We start from the raw sequence: 21,756 nt of genomic DNA on the forward strand, positions 1-21,756 counted from the left end.
TGTGTATGTTCCCCTCCTATATGTGTGTATGTTCCCTCCTGTTTGTGTGTCTGTATGTGTGTATGTTCCCTCCTGTTTGTGTGTCTGTATGTGTGTATGTTCCCTCCTGTTTGTGTGTCTGTATGTGTGTATGTTCCCTCCTGTTTGTGTGTCTGTATGTGTATATGTTCCCTCCTGTTTGAGTGTCTGTATGTGTGTATGTTCCCCTCCTATATGTGTATATGTTCCCTCCTGTTTGAGTGTCTGTATGTGTGTTTGTTCCCCTCCTATATGTGTGTATGTTCCCTCCTGTTTGAGTGTCTGTATGTGTGTATGTTCCCCTCCTATATGTGTGTCTGTATGTGTGTATGTTCCCCTCCTGTTTGTGTGTCTGTATGTGTGTATGTTCCCCTCCTATATGTGTGTTTGTTCCCCTCCTATATGTGTGTATGTTCCCCTCCTATATGTGTGTATGTTCCCCTCCTATATGTGTGTCTGTATGTGTGTATGTTCCCTTCCTATATGTGTGTATGTTCCCTCCTGTTTGTGTGTCTGTATGTGTGTTTGTTCCCCTCCTATATGTGTGTCTGTATGTGTGTTTGTTCCCCTCCTATATGTGTGTATGTTCCCCTCCTGTTTGAGTGTCTGTATGTGTGTTTGTTCCCCTCCTATATGTGTGTATGTTCCCCTCCTGTTTGAGTGTATGTATGTGTGTATGTTCCCCTCCTATATGTGTGTATGTTCCCTCCTGTTTGTGTGTCTGTATGTGTGTATGTTCCCTCCTGTTTGTGTGTCTGTATGTGTGTATGTTCCCCTCCTATATGTGTATATGTTCCCTCCTGTTTGAGTGTCTGTATGTGTGTATGTTCCCCTCCTATATGTGTGTATGTTCCCTCCTGTTTGAGTGTCTGTATGTGTGTTTGTTCCCCTCCTATATGTGTGTATGTTCCCCTCCTATATGTGTGTATGTTCCCCTCCTGTTTGTGTGTCTGTATGTGTGTATGTTCCCTCCTGTTTGTGTGTCTGTATGTGTGTATGTTCCCCTCCTGTTTGTGTGTCTGTATGTGTGTATGTTCCCTCCTGTTTGTGTGTCTGTATGTGTGTATGATCCCCTCCTGTTTGTGTGTCTGTATGTGTGTATGTTCCCCTCCTGCTTGTGTGTCTGTATGTGTGTATGTTCCCCTCCTATATGTGTGTATGTTCCCTCCTGTTTGTGTGTCTGTATGTGTGTATGTTCCCCTCCTATATGTGTGTCTGTATGTGTGTATGTTCCCCTCCTGTTTGTGTGTCTGTATGTGTGTATGTTCCCCTCCTATATGTGTGTATGTTCCCTCCTGTTTGTGTGTCTGTATGTGTGTATGTTCCCCTCCTATATGTGTGTATGTTCCCTCCTGTTTGTGTGTCTGTATGTGTGTATGTTCCCCTCCTATATGTGTGTCTGTATGTGTGTATGTTCCCCTCCTGTTTGTGTGTCTGTATGTGTGTATGTTCCCCTCCTATATGTGTGTATGTTCCCTCCTGTTTGTGTGTCTGTATGTGTGTATGTTCCCCTCCTATATGTGTATCTGTATGTGTGTATGTTCCCCTCCTGTTTGTGTGTCTGTATGTGTGTATGTTCCCCTCCTATATGTGTGTTTGTTCCCCTCCTATATGTGTGTATGTTCCCCTCCTATATGTGTGTATGTTCCCCTCCTATATGTGTGTATGTATGTGTGTATGTTCCCTTCCTATATGTGTGTCTGTATGTGTGTATGTTCCCTTCCTATATGTGTGTATGTTCCCCTCCTATATGTGTGTCTGTATGTGTGTATGTTCCCTTCCTATATGTGTGTATGTTCCCTCCTGTTTGAGTGTCTGTATGTGTGTTTGTTCCCTCCTGTTTGTGTGTCTGTATGTGTGTATGTTCCCCTCCTATATGTGTATATGTTCCCTCCTGTTTGAGTGTCTGTATGTGTGTATGTTCCCCTCCTATATGTGTATATGTTCCCTCCTGTTTGAGTGTCTGTATGTGTGTTTGTTCCCCTCCTATATGTGTGTCTGTATGTGTGTTTGTTCCCCTCCTGTATGTGTGTCTGTATGTGTGTATGTTCCCCTCTTATATGTGTGTCTGTATGTGTGTATGTTCCCCTCCTATATGTGTGTCTGTATGTGTGTTTGTTCCCCTCCTGTTTGTGTGTCTGTATGTGTGTATGTTCCCCTCTTATATGTGTGTCTGTATGTGTGTTTGTTCCCCTCCTGTTTGTGTGTCTGTATGTGTGTATGTTCCCCTCTTATATGTGTGTCTGTATGTGTGTTTGTTCCCCTCCTGTTTGTGTGTCTGTATGTGTGTATGTTCCCCTCCTATATGTGTGTCTGTATGTGTGTTTGTTCCCCTCCTGTTTGTGTGTCTGTATGTGTGTATGTTCCCCTCCTATATGTGTGTCTGTATGTGTGTTTGTTCCCCTCCTATATGTGTGTCTGTATGTGTGTATGTTCCCCTCTTATATGTGTGTCTGTATGTGTGTATGTTCCCCTCCTATATGTGTGTCTGTATGTGTGTTTGTTCCCTTCCTATATGTGTGTATGTTCCCCTCCTGTTTGTGTGTCTGTATGTGTGTTTGTTCCCCTCCTATATGTGTGTCTGTATGTGTGTTTGTTCCCCTCCTATATGTGTGTCTGTATGTGTGTTTGTTCCCCTCCTATATGTGTGTATGTTCCCCTCCTGTTTGAGTGTCTGTATGTGTGTATGTTCCCCTCCTATATGTGTGTATGTATGTGTGTTTGTTCCCCTCCTATATGTGTGTATGTTCCCCTCCTATATGTGTGTCTGTATGTGTGTTTGTTCCCCTCCTATATGTGTGTATGTTCCCTCCTGTTGGAGTGTCTGTATGTGTGTTTGTTCCCGTCCTATATGTGTGTATGTTCCCCTCCTGTTTGAGTGTCTGTATGTGTGTATGTTCCCCACCTATATGTGTGTATGTTCCCTCCTGTTTGTGTGTCTGTATGTGTGTATGTTCCCTCCTGTTTGTGTTTCTGTATGTGTGTTTGTTCCCCTCCTATATGTGTGTCTGTATGTGTGTTTGTTCCCCTCCTATATGTGTGTATGTTCCCCTCCTGTTTGAGTGTCTGTATGTGTGTTTGTTCCCCTCCTATATGTGTGTATGTTCCCCTCCTGTTTGAGTGTCTGTATGTGTGTATGTTCCCCTCCTATATGTGTGTATGTTCCCTCCTGTTTGTGTGTCTGTATGTGTGTATGTTTCCTCCTGTTTGTGTGTCTGTATGTGTGTATGTTCCCCTCCTATATGTGTGTCTGTATGTGTGTTTGTTCCCCTCCTATATGTGTGTATGTTCCCTCCTGTTTGTGTGTCTGTATGTGTGTATGTTCCCTCCTGTTTGAGTGTCTGTATGTGTGTTTGTTCCCCTCCTATATGTGTGTCTGTATGTGTGTATGTTCCCCTCCTTTATGTGTGTCTGTATGTGTGTTTGTTCCCCTCCTATATGTGTGTATGTTCCCTCCTGTTTGTGTGTCTGTATGTGTGTTTGTTCCCCTCCTATATGTGTGTCTGTATGTGTGTTTGTTCCCCTCCTATATGTGTGTCTGTATGTGTGTTTGTTCCCCTCCTATATGTGTGTCTGTATGTGTGTTTGTTCCCCTCCTATATGTGTGTATGTTCCCCTCCTATATTTGTGTCTGTATGTGTGTTTGTTCCCCTCCTATATGTGTGTATGTTCCCTCCTGTTTGAGTGTCTGTATGTGTGTTTGTTCCCCTCCTATATCTGTGTATGTTCCCCTCCTGTTTGTGTGTCTGTATGTGTGTATGTTCCCTCCTGTTTGTGTGTCTGTATGTGTGTATGTTCCCCTCCTGTTTGTGTGTCTGTATGTGTGTATGTTCCCTCCTGTTTGTGTGTCTGTATGTGTGTATGATCCCCTCCTGTTTGTGTGTCTGTATGTGTGTATGTTCCCCTCCTGCTTGTGTGTCTGTATGTGTGTATGTTCCCCTCCTATATGTGTGTATGTTCCCTCCTGTTTGTGTGTCTGTATGTGTGTATGTTCCCCTCCTATATGTGTGTCTGTATGTGTGTATGTTCCCCTCCTGTTTGTGTGTCTGTATGTGTGTATGTTCCCCTCCTATATGTGTGTTTGTTCCCCTCCTATATGTGTGTATGTTCCCCTCCTATATGTGTGTATGTTCCCCTCCTATATGTGTGTCTGTATGTGTGTATGTTCCCTTCCTATATGTGTGTATGTTCCCTCCTGTTTGAGTGTCTGTATGTGTGTATGTTCCCCTCCTATATGTGTGTTTGTTCCCCTCCTGTTTGTGTGTCTGTATGTGTGTATGTTCCCCTCCTATATGTGTGTCTGTATGTGTGTATGTTCCCTTCCTATATGTGTGTATGTTCCCTCCTGTTTGAGTGTCTGTATGTGTGTATGTTCCCCTCCTATATGTGTGTATGTTCCCCTCCTGTTTGTGTGTCTGTATGTGTGTATGTTCCCCTCCTATATGTGTGTTTGTTCCCCTCCTATATGTGTGTATGGTCCCCTCCTATATGTGTGTATGTTCCCCTCCTATATGTGTGTCTGTATGTGTGTATGTTCCCTTCCTATATGTGTGTATGTTCCCCTCCTGTTTGTGTGTCTGTATGTGTGTATGTTCCCTTCCTATATGTGTGTATGTTCCCTCCTGTTTGAGTGTCTGTATGTGTGTATGTTCCCCTCCTATATGTGTATATGTTCCCTCCTGTTTGAGTGTCTGTATGTGTGTTTGTTCCCCTCCTATATGTGTATATGTTCCCCTCCTATATGTGTGTCTGTATGTGTGTTTGTTCCCCTCCTGTATGTGTGTATGTATGTGTGTATGTTCCCCTCTTATATGTGTGTCTGTATGTGTGTATGTTCCCCTCCTATATGTGTGTCTGTATGTGTGTTTGTTCCCCTCCTGTTTGTGTGTCTGTATGTGTGTATGTTCCCCTCTTATATGTGTGTCTGTATGTGTGTTTGTTCCCCTCCTGTTTGTGTGTCTGTATGTGTGTATGTTCCCCTCCTATATGTGTGTCTGTATGTGTGTTTGTTCCCCTCCTATATGTGTGTATGTTCCCTCCTGTTTGTGTGTCTGTATGTGTGTATGTTCCCTCCTGTTTGAGTGTCTGTATGTGTGTTTGTTCCCCTCCTATATGTGTGTCTGTATGTGTGTATGTTCCCCTCCTATATATGTGTCTGTATGTGTGTTTGTTCCCCTCCTATATGTGTGTATGTTCCCTCCTGTTTGTGTGTCTGTATGTGTGTATGTTCCCTCCTGTTTGTGTGTCTGTATGTGTGTTTGTTCCCCACCTATATGTGTGTATGTTACCTCCTGTTTGTGTGTCTGTATGTGTGTATGTTCCCTCCTGTTTGTGTGTCTGTATGTGTGTTTGTTCCCCTCCTATATGTGTGTATGTTCCCTCCTGTTTGTGTGTCTGTATGTGTGTATGTTCCCTCCTGTTTGTGTGTCTGTATGTGTGTTTGTTCCCCTCCTATATGTGTGTATGTTCCCTCCTGTTTGTGTGTCTGTATGTGTGTATGTTCCCTCCTGTTTGTGTGTCTGTATGTGTGTTTGTTCCCCTCCTATATGTGTGTATGTTCCCTCCTGTTTGTGTGTCTGTATGTGTGTATGTTCCCTCCTGTTTGTGTGTCTGTATGTGTGTTTGTTCCCCACCTATATGTGTGTATGTTCCCTCCTGTTTGTGTGTATGTTCCCTCCTGTTTGAGTGTCTGTATGTGTGTTTGTTCCCCTCCTATATGTGTGTATGTTCCCCTCCTATATTTGTGTCTGTATGTGTGTTTGTTCCCCTCCTATATGTGTGTATGTTCCCTCCTGTTTGTGTGTATGTTCCCTCCTGTTTGAGTGTCTGTATGTGTGTTTGTTCCCCACCTATATGTGTGTATGTTCCCTCCTGTTTGTGTGTATGTTCCCTCCTGTTTGAGTGTCTGTATGTGTGTTTGTTCCCCTCCTATATGTGTGTATGTTCCCCTCCTATATTTGTGTCTGTATGTGTGTTTGTTCCCCTCCTATATGTGTGTATGTTCCCTCCTGTTTGTGTGTCTGTATGTGTGTTTGTTCCCCTCCTATATGTGTGTATGTTCCCCTCCTGTTTGTGTGTCTGTATGTGTGTATGTTCCTCCTGTTTGTGTGTCTGTATGTGTGTATGTTCCCCTCCTGTTTGTGTGTCTGTATGTGTGTATGTTCCCTCCTGTTTGTGTGTCTGTATGTGTGTATGAACCCCTCCTGTTTGTGTGTCTGTATGTGTGTATGTTCCCCTCCTGCTTGTGTGTCTGTATGTGTGTATGTTCCCCTCCTATATGTGTGTATGTTCCCTCCTGTTTGTGTGTCTGTATGTGTGTATGTTCCCCTCCTATATGTGTGTCTGTATGTGTGTTTGTTCCCCACCTATATGTGTGTATGTTACCTCCTGTTTGTGTGTCTGTATGTGTGTATGTTCCCTCCTGTTTGTGTGTCTGTATGTGTGTTTGTTCCCCTCCTATATGTGTGTATGTTCCCTCCTGTTTGTGTGTCTGTATGTGTGTATGTTCCCTCCTGTTTGTGTGTCTGTATGTGTGTTTGTTCCCCTCCTATATGTGTGTATGTTCCCTCCTGTTTGTGTGTCTGTATGTGTGTATGTTCCCTCCTGTTTGTGTGTCTGTATGTGTGTTTGTTCCCCTCCTATATGTGTGTATGTTCCCTCCTGTTTGTGTGTCTGTATGTGTGTATGTTCCCTCCTGTTTGTGTGTCTGTATGTGTGTTTGTTCCCCACCTATATGTGTGTATGTTCCCTCCTGTTTGTGTGTCTGTATGTGTGTATGTTCCCTCCTGTTTGTGTGTCTGTATGTGTGTTTGTTCCCCTCCTATATGTGTGTATGTTCCCTCCTGTTTGTGTGTCTGTATGTGTGTATGTTCCCTCCTGTTTGTGTGTCTGTATGTGTGTTTGTTCCCCACCTATATGTGTGTCTGTATGTGTGTTTGTTCCCCTCCTATATGTGTGTCTGTATGTGTGTTTGTTCCCCTCCTATATGTGTGTCTGTATGTGTGTTTGTTCCCCTCCTATATGTGTGTATGTTCCCCTCCTATATTTGTGTCTGTATGTGTGTTTGTTCCCCTCCTATATGTGTGTATGTTCCCTCCTGTTTGTGTGTATGTTCCCTCCTGTTTGAGTGTCTGTATGTGTGTTTGTTCCCCTCCTATATGTGTGTATGTTCCCCTCCTGTTTGTGTGTCTGTATGTGTGTATGTTCCCCTCCTGTTTGTGTGTCTGTATGTGTGTATGTTCCCTCCTGTTTGTGTGTCTGTATGTGTGTATGAACCCCTCCTGTTTGTGTGTCTGTATGTGTGTATGTTCCCCTCCTGCTTGTGTGTCTGTATGTGTGTATGTTCCCCTCCTATATGTGTGTATGTTCCCTCCTGTTTGTGTGTCTGTATGTGTGTATGTTCCCCTCCTATATGTGTGTCTGTATGTGTGTATGTTCCCTTCCTATATGTGTGTATGTTCCCTCCTGTTTGTGTGTCTGTATGTGTGTATGTTCCCCTCCTATATGTGTGTCTGTATGTGTGTATGTTCCCCTCCTGTTTGTGTGTCTGTATGTGTGTATGTTCCCCTCCTATATGTGTGTTTGTTCCCCTCCTATATGTGTGTATGTTCCCCTCCTATATGTGTGTATGTTCCCCTCCTATATGTGTGTCTGTATGTGTGTATGTTCCCTTCCTATATGTGTGTATGTTCCCTCCTGTTTGAGTGTCTGTATGTGTGTTTGTTCCCTCCTGTTTGTGTGTCTGTATGTGTGTATGTTCCCCTCCTATATGTGTATATGTTCCCTCCTGTTTGAGTGTCTGTATGTGTGTATGTTCCCCTCCTATATGTGTATATGTTCCCTCCTGTTTGAGTGTCTGTATGTGTGTTTGTTCCCCTCCTATATGTGTGTCTGTATGTGTGTTTGTTCCCCTCCTGTATGTGTGTCTGTATGTGTGTATGTTCCCCTCTTATATGTGTGTCTGTATGTGTGTATGTTCCCCTCCTATATGTGTGTCTGTATGTGTGTTTGTTCCCCTCCTGTTTGTGTGTCTGTATGTGTGTATGTTCCCCTCTTATATGTGTGTCTGTATGTGTGTTTGTTCCCCTCCTGTTTGTGTGTCTGTATGTGTGTATGTTCCCCTCCTATATGTGTGTCTGTATGTGTGTTTGTTCCCCTCCTATATGTGTGTATGTTCCCTCCTGTTTGTGTGTCTGTATGTGTGTATGTTCCCTCCTGTTTGAGTGTCTGTATGTGTGTTTGTTCCCCTCCTATATGTGTGTCTGTATGTGTGTATGTTCCCCTCCTATATGTGTGTCTGTATGTGTGTTTGTTCCCCTCCTATATGTGTGTATGTTCCCTCCTGTTTGTGTGTCTGTATGTGTGTTTGTTCCCCACCTATATGTGTGTCTGTATGTGTGTTTGTTCCCCTCCTATATGTGTGTCTGTATGTGTGTTTGTTCCCCTCCTATATGTGTGTCTGTATGTGTGTTTGTTCCCCTCCTATATGTGTGTATGTTCCCCTCCTATATTTGTGTCTGTATGTGTGTTTGTTCCCCTCCTATATGTGTGTATGTTCCCTCCTGTTTGTGTGTATGTTCCCTCCTGTTTGAGTGTCTGTATGTGTGTTTGTTCCCCTCCTATATGTGTGTATGTTCCCCTCCTGTTTGTGTGTCTGTATGTGTGTATGTTCCCTCCTGTTTGTGTGTCTGTATGTGTGTATGTTCCCCTCCTGTTTGTGTGTCTGTATGTGTGTATGTTCCCTCCTGTTTGTGTGTCTGTATGTGTGTATGAACCCCTCCTGTTTGTGTGTCTGTATGTGTGTATGTTCCCCTCCTGCTTGTGTGTCTGTATGTGTGTATGTTCCCCTCCTATATGTGTGTATGTTCCCTCCTGTTTGTGTGTCTGTATGTGTGTATGTTCCCCTCCTATATGTGTGTCTGTATGTGTGTATGTTCCCCTCCTGTTTGTGTGTCTGTATGTGTGTATGTTCCCCTCCTATATGTGTGTTTGTTCCCCTCCTATATGTGTGTATGTTCCCCTCCTATATGTGTGTCTGTATGTGTGTATGTTCCCTTCCTATATGTGTGTATGTTCCCCTCCTATATGTGTGTATGTTCCCCTCCTATATGTGTGTTTGTTCCCCTCCTATATGTGTGTATGTTCCCCTCCTATATGTGTGTCTGTATGTGTGTATGTTCCCTTCCTATATGTGTGTATGTTCCCCTCCTATATGTGTGTATGTTCCCTTCCTATATGTGTGTATGTTCCCCTCCTATATGTGTGTATGTTCCCCTCCTATATGTGTGTATATTCCCTCCTGTTTGAGTGTCTGTATGTGTGTATGTTCCCTTCCTATATGTGTGTATGTTCCCTCCTGTTTGAGTGTCTGTATGTGTGTTTGTTCCCTCCTGTTTGTGTGTCTGTATGTGTGTATGTTCCCCTCCTGTATGTGTGTCTGTATGTGTGTATGTTCCCCTCTTATATGTGTGTCTGTATGTGTGTATGTTCCCCTCCTATATGTGTGTCTGTATGTGTGTTTGTTCCCCTCCTGTTTGTGTGTCTGTATGTGTGTATGTTCCCCTCTTATATGTGTGTCTGTATGTGTGTTTGGTCCCCTCCTGTTTGTGTGTCTGTATGTGTGTATGTTCCCCTCCTATATGTGTGTCTGTATGTGTGTTTGTTCCCCTCCTATATGTGTGTCTGTATGTGTGTATGTTCCCCTCTTATATGTGTGTCTGTATGTGTGTATGTTCCCCTCCTGTTTGTGTGTCTGTATGTGTGTATGTTCCCCTCCTATATGTGTGTCTGTATGTGTGTTTGTTCCCCTCCTATATGTGTGTCTGTATGTGTGTATGTTCCCCTCTTATATGTGTGTCTGTATGTGTGTATGTTCCCCTCCTATATGTGTGTCTGTATGTGTGTTTGTTTCCCTCCTATATGTGTGTATGTTCCCCTCCTGTTTGAGTGTCTGTATGTGTGTTTGTTCCCTTCCTATATGTGTGTATGTTCCCCTCCTGTTTGTGTGTCTGTATGTGTGTTTGTTCCCCTCCTATATGTGTGTCTGTATGTGTGTTTGTTCCCCTCCTATATGTGTGTTTGTTCCCCTCCTATATGTGTGTCTGTATGTGTGTTTGTTCCCCTCCTATATGTGTGTCTGTATGTGTGTTTGTTCCCCTCCTATATGTGTGTATGTTCCCCTCCTGTTTGAGTGTCTGTATGTGTGTTTGTTCCCCTCCTATATGTGTGTATGTTCCCCTCCTGTTTGAGTGTCTGTATGTGTGTATGTTCCCTCCTATATGTGTGTATGTTCCCTCCTGTTTGTGTGTCTGTATGTGTGTATGTTCCCTCCTGTTTGTGTGTCTGTATGTGTGTTTGTTCCCTCCTATATGTGTGTCTGTATGTGTGTTTGTTCCCTCCTATATGTGTATATGTTCCCTCCTGTTTGAGTGTCTGTATGTGTGTTTGTTCCCCTCCTATATGTGTGTATGTTCCCCTCCTGTTTGAGTGTCTGTATGTGTGTATGTTCCCCTCCTATATGTGTGTATGTTCCCTCCTGTTTGTGTGTCTGTATGTGTGTATGTTTCCTCCTGTTTGTGTGTCTGTATGTGTGTATGTTCCCCTCCTATGTGTGTGTCTGTATGTGTGTTTGTTCCCCTCCTATATGTGTGTATGTTCCCACCTGTTTGTGTGTCTGTATGTGTGTATGTTCCCTCCTGTTTGAGTGTCTGTATGTGTGTTTGTTCCCCTCCTATATGTGTGTCTGTATGTGTGTATGTTCCCCTCCTATATGTGTGTCTGTATGTGTGTTTGTTCCCCTCCTATATGTGTGTATGTTCCCTCCTGTTTGTGTGTCTGTATGTGTGTTTGTTCCCCTCCTATATGTGTGTCTGTATGTGTGTTTGTTCCCCTCCTATATGTGTGTCTGTATGTGTGTTTGTTCCCCTCCTATATGTGTGTCTGTATGTGTGTTTGTTCCCCTCCTATATGTGTGTATGTTCCCCTCCTATATTTGTGTCTGTATGTGTGTTTGTTCCCCTCCTATATGTGTGTATGTTCCCTCCTGTTTGTGTGTCTGTATGTGTGTATGTTCCCCTCCTATATGTGTGTATGTTCCCTCCTGTTTGAGTGTCTGTATGTGTGTATGTTCCCCTCCTATATGTGTGTATGTTCCCTCCTGTTTGTGTGTCTGTATGTGTGTATGTTCCCTCCTGTTTGAGTGTCTGTATGTGTGTTTGTTCCCCTCCTATATGTGTGTCTGTATGTGTGTATGTTCCCCTCCTATTTGTGTGTCTGTATGTGTGTATGTTCCCCTCCTATATGTGTGTATGTTCCCCTCCTGTTTGTGTGTCTGTATGTGTGTATGTTCCCCTCCTATATGTGTGTATGTTCCCTCCTGTTTGAGTGTCTGTATGTGTGTATGTTCCCCTCCTATATGTGTGTCTGTATGTGTGTATGTTCCCCTCCTATTTGTGTGTCTGTATGTGTGTTTGTTCCCCTCCTATATGTGTGTATGTTCCCCTCCTATATGTGTGTATCTTCCCCTCCTGTTTGTGTGTCTGTATGTGTGTATGTTCCCTCCTGTTTGTGTGTCTGTATGTGTGTATGTTCCCTCCTGTTTGAGTGTCTGTATGTGTGTTTGTTCCCCTCCTATATGTGTGTCTGTATGTGTGTATGTTCCCCTCCTATATGTGTGTTTGTATGTGTGTTTGTTCCCCTCCTATATGTGTCTATGTTCCCTCCTGTTTGTGTGTCTGTATGTGTGTTTGTTCCCCTCCTATATGTGTGTCTGTATGTGTGTTTGTTCCCCTCCTATATGTGTGTCTGTATGTGTGTTTGTTCCCCTCCTATATGTGTGTCTGTATGTGTGTTTGTTCCCCTCCTATATGTGTGTCTGTATGTGTGTTTGTTCCCCTCCTATATGTGTGTCTGTATGTGTGTTTGTTCCCCTCCTATATGTGTGTCTGTATGTGTGTTTGTTCCCCTCCTATATGTGTGTCTGTATGTGTGTTTGTTCCCCTCCTATAAGTGTGTCTGTATGTGTGTTTGTTCCCCTCCTATATGTGTGTATGTTCCCCTCCTATATGTGTGTCTGTATGTGTGTTTGTTCCCCTCCTATATGTGTGTCTGTATGTGTGTTTGTTCCCCTCCTATATGTGTGTATGTTCCCTCCTATATGTGTGTCTGTATGTGTGTATGTTCCCTCCTGTTTGTGTGTCTGTATGTGTGTTTGTTCCCCTCCTATATGTGTGTATGTTCCCTCCTGTTTGAGTGTCTGTATGTGTGTTTGTTCCCCTCCTATATGTGTGTCTGTATGTGTGTATGTTCCCTCCTGTTTGTGTGTCTGTATGTGTGTATGTTCCCCTCCTATATGTGTGTCTGTATGTGTGTATGTTCCCTCCTGTTTGTGTGTCTGTATGTGTGTATGTTCCCTCCTGTTTGAGTGTCTGTATGTGTGTTTGTTCCCCTCCTATATGTGTGTATGTTCCCTCCTGTTTGAGTGTCTGTATGTGTGTATGTTCCCCTCCTATATGTGTGTCTGTATGTGTGTTTGTTCCCCTCCTATATGTGTGTATGTTCCCTCCTGTTTGAGTGTCTGTATGTGTGTATGTTCCCTCCTGTTTGTGTGTCTGTATGTGTGTATGTTCCCTCCTGTTTGTGTGTCTGTATGTGTGTATGTTCCCCTCCTATATGTGTGTCTGTATGTGTTTATGTTCCCCTCCTATATGTGTGTCTGTATGTGTGTTTGTTCCCCTCCTATATGTGTGTATGTTCCCTCCTGTTTGAGTGTCTGTATGTGTGTATGTTCCCCTCCTATATGTGTGTCTGTATGTGTGTATGTTCCCCTCCTGTTTGTGTGTCTGTATGTGTGTATGTTCCCTCCTGTTTGAGTGTCTGTATGTGTGTATGTTCCCCTCCTATATGTGTGTCTGTATGTGTGTATGTTCCCTCCTGTTTGAGTGTCTGTATGTGTGTATGTTCCCCTCCTATATGTGTGTCTGTATGTGTGTATGTTCCCCTCCTATATGTGTGTCTGTATGTGTGTATGTTCCCCTCCTATATGTGTGTCTGTATGTGTGTATGTTCCCCTCCTATATGTGTGTCTGTATGTGTGTATGTTCCCCTCCTATATGTGTGTCTGTATGTGTGTATGTTCCCTCCTGTTTGAGTGTCTGTATGTGTGTATGTTCCCCTCCTATATGTGTGTCTGTATGTGTGTATGTTCCCCTCCTATATGTGTGTCTGTATGTGTGTATGTTCCCCTCCTATATGTGTGTCTGTATGTGTGTATGTTCCCCTCCTATATGTGTGTCTGTATGTGTGTATGTTCCCCTCCTATATGTGTGTCTGTATGTGTGTATGTTCCCCTCCTATATGTGTGTCTGTATGTGTGTATGTTCCCCTCCTATATGTGTGTCTGTATGTGTGTATGTTCCCCTCCTATATGTGTGTCTGTATGTGTGTATGTTCCCCTCCTGTTTGTGTGTCTGTATGTGTGTTTGTTCCCCTCCTATATGTGTGTATGTTCCCTCCTGTTTGAGTGTCTGTATGTGTGTTTGTTCCCCTCCTATATGTGTGTATGTTCCCCTCCTATATGTGTGTCTGTATGTGTGTATGTTCCCTCCTGTTTGAGTGTCTGTATGTGTGTATGTTCCCCTCCTATATGTGTGTCTGTATGTGTGTATGTTCCCTCCTGTTTGTGTGTCTGTATGTGTGTATGTTCCCCTCCTATATGTGTGTCTGTATGTGTGTATGTTCCCCTCCTATATGTGTGTCTGTATGTGTTTATGTTCCCCTCCTATATGTGTGTCTGTATGTGTGTTTGTTCCCCTCCTGTTTGTGTGTCTGTATGTGTGTTTGTTCCCCTCCTGTTTGTGTGTCTATATGTGTGTTTGTTCCCCTCCTATATGTGTGTCTGTATGTGTGTATATTCCCTCCTGTTTGTGTGTCTGTATGTGTGTATGTTCCCCTCCTGTTTGAGTGTCTGTATGTGTGTTTGTTCCCCTCCTATATGTGTGTATGTTCCCTCCTGTTTGTGTATCTGTATGTGTGTATGTTCCCCTCCTGTTTGTGGTCACCATGGTGTGACCTGCTCATAAAACTGTCCTTTTATCGAAGACATCTTGTTGGTTCCTCTAGTTTTGAGACATAGTTGTATGCCAGATAAACCCACATTACCTGGGCCAGATATCCTGCTGCACATGGTTTCTTGGACAGGCTTGGATAGGCAGGCAAACCTTTTTAAATAATCCAATATTACATTTTAGGAAGTGCAGTAAATTGGCAAATCTCTCTCTGCTTCTCAGACCCATCATATGATGCTGTACGGCGGACTGGATGGTCGAACAACATGCACAATGGAAAAGGTAAACACACTCTACTTTACAGAGTCGCAGAAAGACTAACCACACAAAGGAATTAATATATGGTCCTACCCATCATGCATCATATTATTTTTTTAACCTTTATTTAACTAGGCAAGTCAGTTAAGAACAAATTCTTATTAACAATGACGGCCTGGGTTAACTACCTTGTTCAGGGGCAGAACGACAGATTTTGACCATGGCGATTTGATCCACCAACCTTTCTGTTACAGGCCCAATACTCTAACCACTAGGCTACCTGCCTCCCCACTAGGCTACCTGCCTCCCCACTAGGCTACCTGCCTCCCCACTAGGCTACCTGCCGCCCCACTAGGCTACCTGCCGCCCGACTAGGCTACCTGCCGCCCAACTAGGCTACCTGCCGCCCCAAAGCTCAAAGCTTCATAGAGCAATTTGTGAGAGCCCACTCTCAACCCAAGCACGCAAGCACGCAATGATTAAATCCTCAGTCATCAAACCCTGAAATCTGGGAACTTTAAGCACTTACCCTAGCCACCAGTTACTGCCCTGTTTTCTTTGGAAGATGTTAAGATGTGTACCGTGGTTTATCCATGACCGCCCAACTGGCTTTCTTTCCTCCTGTTTCTTTCCCCTCCCAAACTCTCCCTCTTCAGGCTCGCCGGTGGTCACACAGAACGTGTCCAAGTCCACTGAACAGCCCAGACCTCAGCCAGGTAATGTATTTTACCCTGCTCATTCCTTCCATCATGTGTGTGCACTCCACCTAAGACAGTGGGTTACACCTATCTCATTGGGATGAGTGTCAACCTAATGTATAGTGATAGATGCAGACTAACAGACCTCTCTCTCTCTCCACAGATCCTTACCAGATCCTGGGGCCCACCAGCAGTCGACTGGCCAACCCAGGTAGGTATGAGAGAATGTATGAGACCAATCATATATTCGATGTAAACTACATTTCCCAACATACATTTCTTCATTATGGCCCCTGTGTATTGCTCTTTAAAATTGAAATTTTTATCTGCTGAGAATTGTTGGAATTCTACTTTAGAATTGGCATTCTACTTTATTGCAGTATTCAGGAAGTACATAATGAGTTATGGGTCTTTGATCAACTGGCTGTTAGGTGTTCAGTTATAGAACAGCTGTTGATTTGACCTGTGTGTGTCCTGGTCAGGTTCAGGACAGATCCAGCTGTGGCAGTTCCTGCTGGAGCTCCTGTCAGACAGCGCCAATGCCGGCTGCATCACCTGGGAGGGCACCAACGGAGAGTTCAAGATGACTGACCCTGACGAGGTGGCGAGGCGCTGGGGCGAGAGGAAGAGCAAGCCCAACATGAACTACGACAAGCTGAGCCGCGCCCTGCGCTACTACTACGACAAGAACATTATGACCAAGGTGCACGGCAAGCGCTACGCCTACAAGTTTGACTTCCACGGCATCGCCCAGGCCCTGCAGCCCCACCCCACCGAGTCCTCCATGTACAAGTACCCCTCGGACCTTGCATACGTGCCCTCCTACCATGCCCACCAGCAGAAGGTCAACTTCGTGTCCCCACACCCTCCCTCTATGCCCGTCACCTCTTCTAACTTCTATGGCCCAACCGCTCCATACTGGAGCTCCCCAGGGGGCATCTACCCCAACCACAGCGTCCCCCGCCACCCCAACTCCCACATGCCCTCTCACCTGGGCAGTTACTACTAAACCCCACTGCACCGTGATATCTTCCCCCAACCTCCCCTCCTCTCCCCAAAACCAACCACACCAGGGCTGACCTGCACTCTCGCAATGAAATTAAACTAAGACCGAGAGAAAGGGGGATTCTCCGCCTCCACCCAAAGTCTGCTCTTGACTGGCAAAATGAAGGACGCTAACTGAAGTATAAAAAAGAACTGGATGCTGTGATCCAAATGGAATACTACTTATTTACAAGACAATACTGTTTCCATGTTTGTTTTCTTTTGTTGATGTGCGTAACAGTGCGTCTGTGTTTTTTCTGCCTTTCTGTCCCCTGAAAGCTGCACCCATGGGCCAGTTCAGAGTGCCCCCAAAATCTGGACACGGTTACCCACACAGACGCAGCCTTATCAAGAGACCATAGAGGCTCTCATACCCACTGTGTGCCTGATCACAGACATGGACCCATTCTCTATGGGACTCAATTTACATTTTTCTCATACAGTGAAACTCCTGCCTTGTTCCTCGTTCCCGTCTCTGGGGTCTCAGATCCACATCATGTCTGTCTGCCTGATGTTCTGTTATCAGTTTGTCAGTCCGTCTGCAACTCTTTATGTATGGAACTGTGTTCATCTGGAACTGTGGAGGAAGGGCTCCGAAGAAAAGGACTTCTCAGCACTGAATGAAAATGAAATATTGGCAACTAGAATACGCCATTGATTCACACTTAACTTATCCTCCAAACTGGAAGTAGGCGAGTTGGAGACCAGAGTTGGATGTGAAGCACTGTAGCTATGTTTTCAGGGGGCCACACACCAGTTGACTGTTGTTACAGTAACTATGTTTGTCCTCTTCAGCCATTGGTTCTTTCCATTCCAGGATATAAGTCATTATTAATGTGAATGCCCTCTGGTCCATGGAACACATCATCAATTTGACAATCACAGTTGTTTCTAGAAGAGCTACGTGTGTCACGGTGGTCTCTCCCTCTTCTGTCCAGGCCAGTCAAGTGTCGACACAGAGTGACTTACCACAGCACTATGTCGTGTCATGTCAACCCTCACCTAACTGTCTCTGTGCATTCATACAGCACTGCCATTTTAAAACGTGCATTTTCAGATGGTTAAAGTTTGTTGTATGAAAGAAACAAGTGTATTTAAACAGCTGAATCTGGACTTTTGTCTCAGTACTTCTTGAAAATAAATTGTTTACTAAATAAAGAACAAAACCAGTAAAGTAAGAAAGGATGAAAACAGAGAAATCCTCAGATTCGCGAACGCTGTGCGTTTGTCAGACATATTTTTTATTGTTTTGTGAACATCGGTCAACTAGGCATTAAAGCAACTTACTGTATAAATTATGCAGAGTTATTTTCATATGTGACACAGTTTTAAAAAGTCAAGAGAATTAATACGAGTTGACCTCGGTCAAAAATGCAATTTTTTAAAAGTCCGTTACTGATATGTAGTATGTTCAACATTTTTAAACGTTTTATATCTGTACATTTGGGCAATACATTTTTACGTTTTTTTTTATTTTATTTTTTAAATTTAGTGAACACAAGATTTGTTATAGTTATAATCAAATACCACAAATGCCTGCTTGAATCATAATCCTATACTTATAGTCAATCTGTTATTCTGTATATACCATGATTATGGTTGCTTTTAATTCTAAAATAGGCCAACAAACACGCATGTCTCATACCATTAAGCCAACCGCCCAGAAATTGGAAGCTTTTGTCTGTGCCTTTAAAATGGCCAGGTATATTATGGAAATGAGTGCAGACACCCCTAATATTCACTGGAAACATCTCTTGAAGCTCCATTGGTTTAGTGGTTTGAACTAAAGGGAATTTGTTAAATTTAACATGAAGGTAATCATCAAAAAATGTACCCTTTTACGCCCACCTCTCATAAATAGTCATGTTCAATGAAGGGGAACTGTTACTTCATATATGCAACGTATTTTGGATATTAAATATATAAATATGATGTAATTTTGCAATTAACCATTTTATTATTTTTGTAATTCCTGCGATGTATTAAGTAATACCTTTTGAAATAGGATTTTTTTGGGGGACAAAATAAAAGTTTTTACTTCTGAACAGATTTACTTCTCTTGGTCCATTGTCTGCCAGAAAGTAGAATAGTGCTCTTTAGCTATTAGGCAAAGTTACAACATGAAATTCATAGTGTAGCTCTGTTTCAATCAATACTTAATCATCATTACTAGCCATTTCAACCGGACTATAACCCAATTTCATTCAATTTTTAGATTTTCAGTGTTAAAAACATTATTTGTGGAGAAAATACATTTCCTCTGGAGAAGAGATACAGGAAATACTTTATGGGTTTCTCTGATGTTTAGAATAATGACACCAACCATCAACCCAGTTTTCTACAGTACCTGTTAGCTGGGGGGGGTTGTTAGAAGTGTTATGTAAGCCTCAGAGGGGTATATTGAGATTCCTTACCAACTTGAGAGTTACAAGGATGAGAGGTGGGGCCTTTGTCCTCTTGTTATCATAGATGATGTCAGGTCTCTGTTAATGGTAACTGCATTATTTACAGTAATGTATTCAGTATACTGTCATTAGCCTACGCACAATGGAGTCGTACAAAATAACAGCATGGGTTGTCGGTGTGTGTGTGAGAGAGAGAGGGAGAGAGGGGAGAAAGACACTTTCCTATCCTATACTATCAATTTAATTTATCGATTTATCATGTAGGGTCGGTTAAGTAACACAGGTCTCATCAGGCAATACGTTTCATATGAAATGTTTAATCTGATGTCCATTGAAAGCTTTGATTTTCTGCGTGGATTTAAAAGCTTTGATTTTCTGCATGGATTTAAAATGTTGTGAAATAGCCTGGGCGTGATAAAAAAAGTGATTGTATGCCATTAAACAGAGAAGGTCACATCCATCACATCCATACCATACCACCTTTAAAATCAACAATGGCAGTCATGCACATCACCACAGGGGGAAAAGCGATTCACTGTCGCCACCATGTGGCTAGTATTGGCCAACGCGGGGGACCACTTCACCGTGTAAACCACCCTAGATCAGAGGTCTTCAACCTTGTCTTGCCCAGGGACCTGTGCCGTGACAAACCGGTGACCCAGGGACCTCCATCATATGTTAAGAAATGTCAGTTGTTCCACATGTCCTGTCTGATCATCCAGTGAATTATATTGGCCGTTAGAAGTAACCAACATTTTAAAATGTATATATTTTATAGAACAAAAAGTAACTCTAAACAAATTTAGTTAAAAGCAGCTGTTTAGCTGGTTAAACAAAGGTGAGCCATGTGTTGGCAAAAAAATATATGTCCAAGCCAAGAAAGTTTAGCAGCAGCCAGTGGCACTTGTGTGACCCGTCCGTGCGGATGCTTTTTCAAGGCACTCCAGTGAGTGTAATGAGCGCCAGTGAGTGTAATGAGCGCCAGGGAGTGTAATGAGCACCAATGAGTGTAATTTGATCAATATTAGGAGTTGAGAAATAAAGTTGACATCATTAGATTCCCGGGACCACCCATACGTAGAATGTATGCACACATGACTGACTGTAAGTCGCTTTGGATAAAAGCGTCTGCTAAATGGCATATATTATTATTATTATATTATTAGAAAGAAGATATTCTATTTTCTGCTGTAGGTCATTTCAAATTAGCTTATTATTTTATTGCTAGCAATATTCATATAAACATACAAAAATCTTATTTTGTTTTGTCAGTGCTAGGGTGGATCCTTGGGACGACCCTATCCTAAACTCTAACTCTAACCGTAACTATTACCCTAACCCTAACCTGAACCATAACCCTTACCTGAACCTAACCTTAACCCTTACAATTTTACATTTCAACTTCAATGAGGTAGGCACGTCTCAAGGATCCCGGATAGCAAGGACCATTTAGTAATGGACAGAATTGTCTTCAAGTTCAGTAGCCAATTTGGTGGGAAAGCATATTCAAGTCTTGTGTCTCAAAATGCTGTCACTGTGATGACATTTCAGGTTGGTTGAGAAATAACACTAATTTTGTTGTTTTTAACTGAAGGCACAGTTTGCTATTCAGTAGCCTATACAACAGTGTGGTATTGTTTAAAAGAGATGTTTTTCATTTATTTTCCTTCATAATGTAAAGACAATGCTAATGGTAGCTGACTAAACTACATTCCATGGTGAAGGAAGTTTCTGATGAACACCAACGGAGTGGAGCAGAAACCAGGTTTTGTGGAACTCGCCCAAGCTCAATACTTAATTTTTTTTTAAGGAAACGCTTTCCTTGTACTGATGTTTGTGCCTTTGTTTTCTGAAATCAATACTTTTTCAATAAACGTTAATCAAATACACATACTGTTTTCTCATTGCTATTGCTCTAAGATGCAATGTCAGCACATGTGCCAATTGAATCTCAACAAGGAAACAGTCGGTGGTTGTATTTGATTTAACGTTTATAAAAAGAAGAATGGATTTCAGCAATCAAAGAAAGGGCCCAACCTAGAGAGGACAAACATACAGTTGAAGTCAGAGGTTTACATACACTTAGGTTTCAGTCATTAAAACTTGTTTTTCAACCACTCCACAAATTTCTTGTTAACAAACTATAGTTTTGGGAAGTCGGTTAGGACATCTACTTTGTGAATGACACAAGTAATTTTTCCAACAATTGTTTACAGACAGATTATTTCACTTGTAATTCACTGTATCACAATTCCAGTGGGTCAGAAGTTTACATACACTAAGTTGACTGTGCCTTTAAACAGCTTAGAAAATTCCAGAAAATTATGTCAAGGCTTTAGAAGCTTCTGATAGGCTAATTGACATAATTTGAATCAATTGGAGGTATATCTGTGGATGTATTTCAAGGCCTACCTTCAAACTCAGTGCCTCTTTGCTTGACATCATGGGAAAATCAAAAGAAATCAGCCAAGACCTCAGAAAGGAAATTGTAGACCTCCAAAAGTATGGTTCATCCTTGGGAGCAATTTCCAAATGCCTGAAGGTACCACGTTCATCTGTACAAACAATAGTATGCAAGTATATACAGCTCATGAAGGAGAGGCATTCTGTCTCCTAGCGATGAATGTAGTCTGGTGCGAAAAGTGCAAATCAATCCCAGAACAACAGCAAAGGACCTTGTGAAGACGCTGGAGGAAACAGGTACCAAAGTATCTACATTCACAGTTAAATGTCCTGTATCAACAAAACCTGAAAGGCCGCTCAGCAAGGAAGATGCCACTGCTCCAAAACAGCCATAAAAAAAGGCAGATTACGGTTTGCAGCTGCACATGGGGACAAAAATCGTACTTTTTGGAGAAATGTCCTCTGTTCGGATGAAACAAAAATATAACTGTTTGGCCGTAATGACAATCGTTATGTTTGGAGGGAAAAGGGGCAGGCTTGCAAGCCGAAGAACATCATCCTAACCGTGGAGCACGGGGGTGGCAGCATCATGTTGTGGGGGTGCTTTGCTGCAGGAGCGACTAGTGCACTTCACAAAATAGATGGCATCATAGGAAAGAAAATAATGTGGATATATTTTAGCAACATCTCAAGACATCAGTCAGGAAGTTGAAGCTTGGTCGAATATTGGTCTTCCAAATGGACAATGACCCAATGCATACTTCCAAAGTTGTGGCAAAATGGCTTAAGGACAACAAAGACAAGGCATTGGAGTGACCATCAGAAAGCACTGACCTCAAACCTATAGAACATTTGTGGGCAGAACTG

The 21,756-nt window shown here is 42.8% G+C and overlaps 1 protein-coding gene across 5 annotated transcripts in view; it reads left to right on the plus strand.

Moving 5' to 3' along the window:
• LOC118397523 (Friend leukemia integration 1 transcription factor-like) overlaps positions 1 to 18,130 on the plus strand; it is a 68,673-nt gene extending 50,543 nt beyond the window's left edge. For all 5 annotated transcript variants that reach the window (XM_035792388.2, XM_052467769.1, XM_035792387.2 and 2 more), the window contains 4 exons: positions 14,304 to 14,363; positions 14,996 to 15,055; positions 15,201 to 15,248; positions 15,520 to 18,130. In XM_035792388.2, coding sequence (XP_035648281.2) covers positions 14,304 to 14,363; positions 14,996 to 15,055; positions 15,201 to 15,248; positions 15,520 to 16,046 — 695 coding nt within the window. In that variant the 3' untranslated portion in view covers positions 16,047 to 18,130. The remainder of the gene's footprint in view (positions 1 to 14,303; positions 14,364 to 14,995; positions 15,056 to 15,200; positions 15,249 to 15,519) is intronic.
• Positions 18,131 to 21,756: the final 3,626 nt, after the last annotated feature.

The sequence above is a fragment of the Oncorhynchus keta genome, chromosome 18 (assembly GCF_023373465.1).
Source record: "Oncorhynchus keta strain PuntledgeMale-10-30-2019 chromosome 18, Oket_V2, whole genome shotgun sequence".
In the NCBI taxonomy this organism is placed as follows: Eukaryota; Metazoa; Chordata; class Actinopteri; order Salmoniformes; family Salmonidae; genus Oncorhynchus; species Oncorhynchus keta.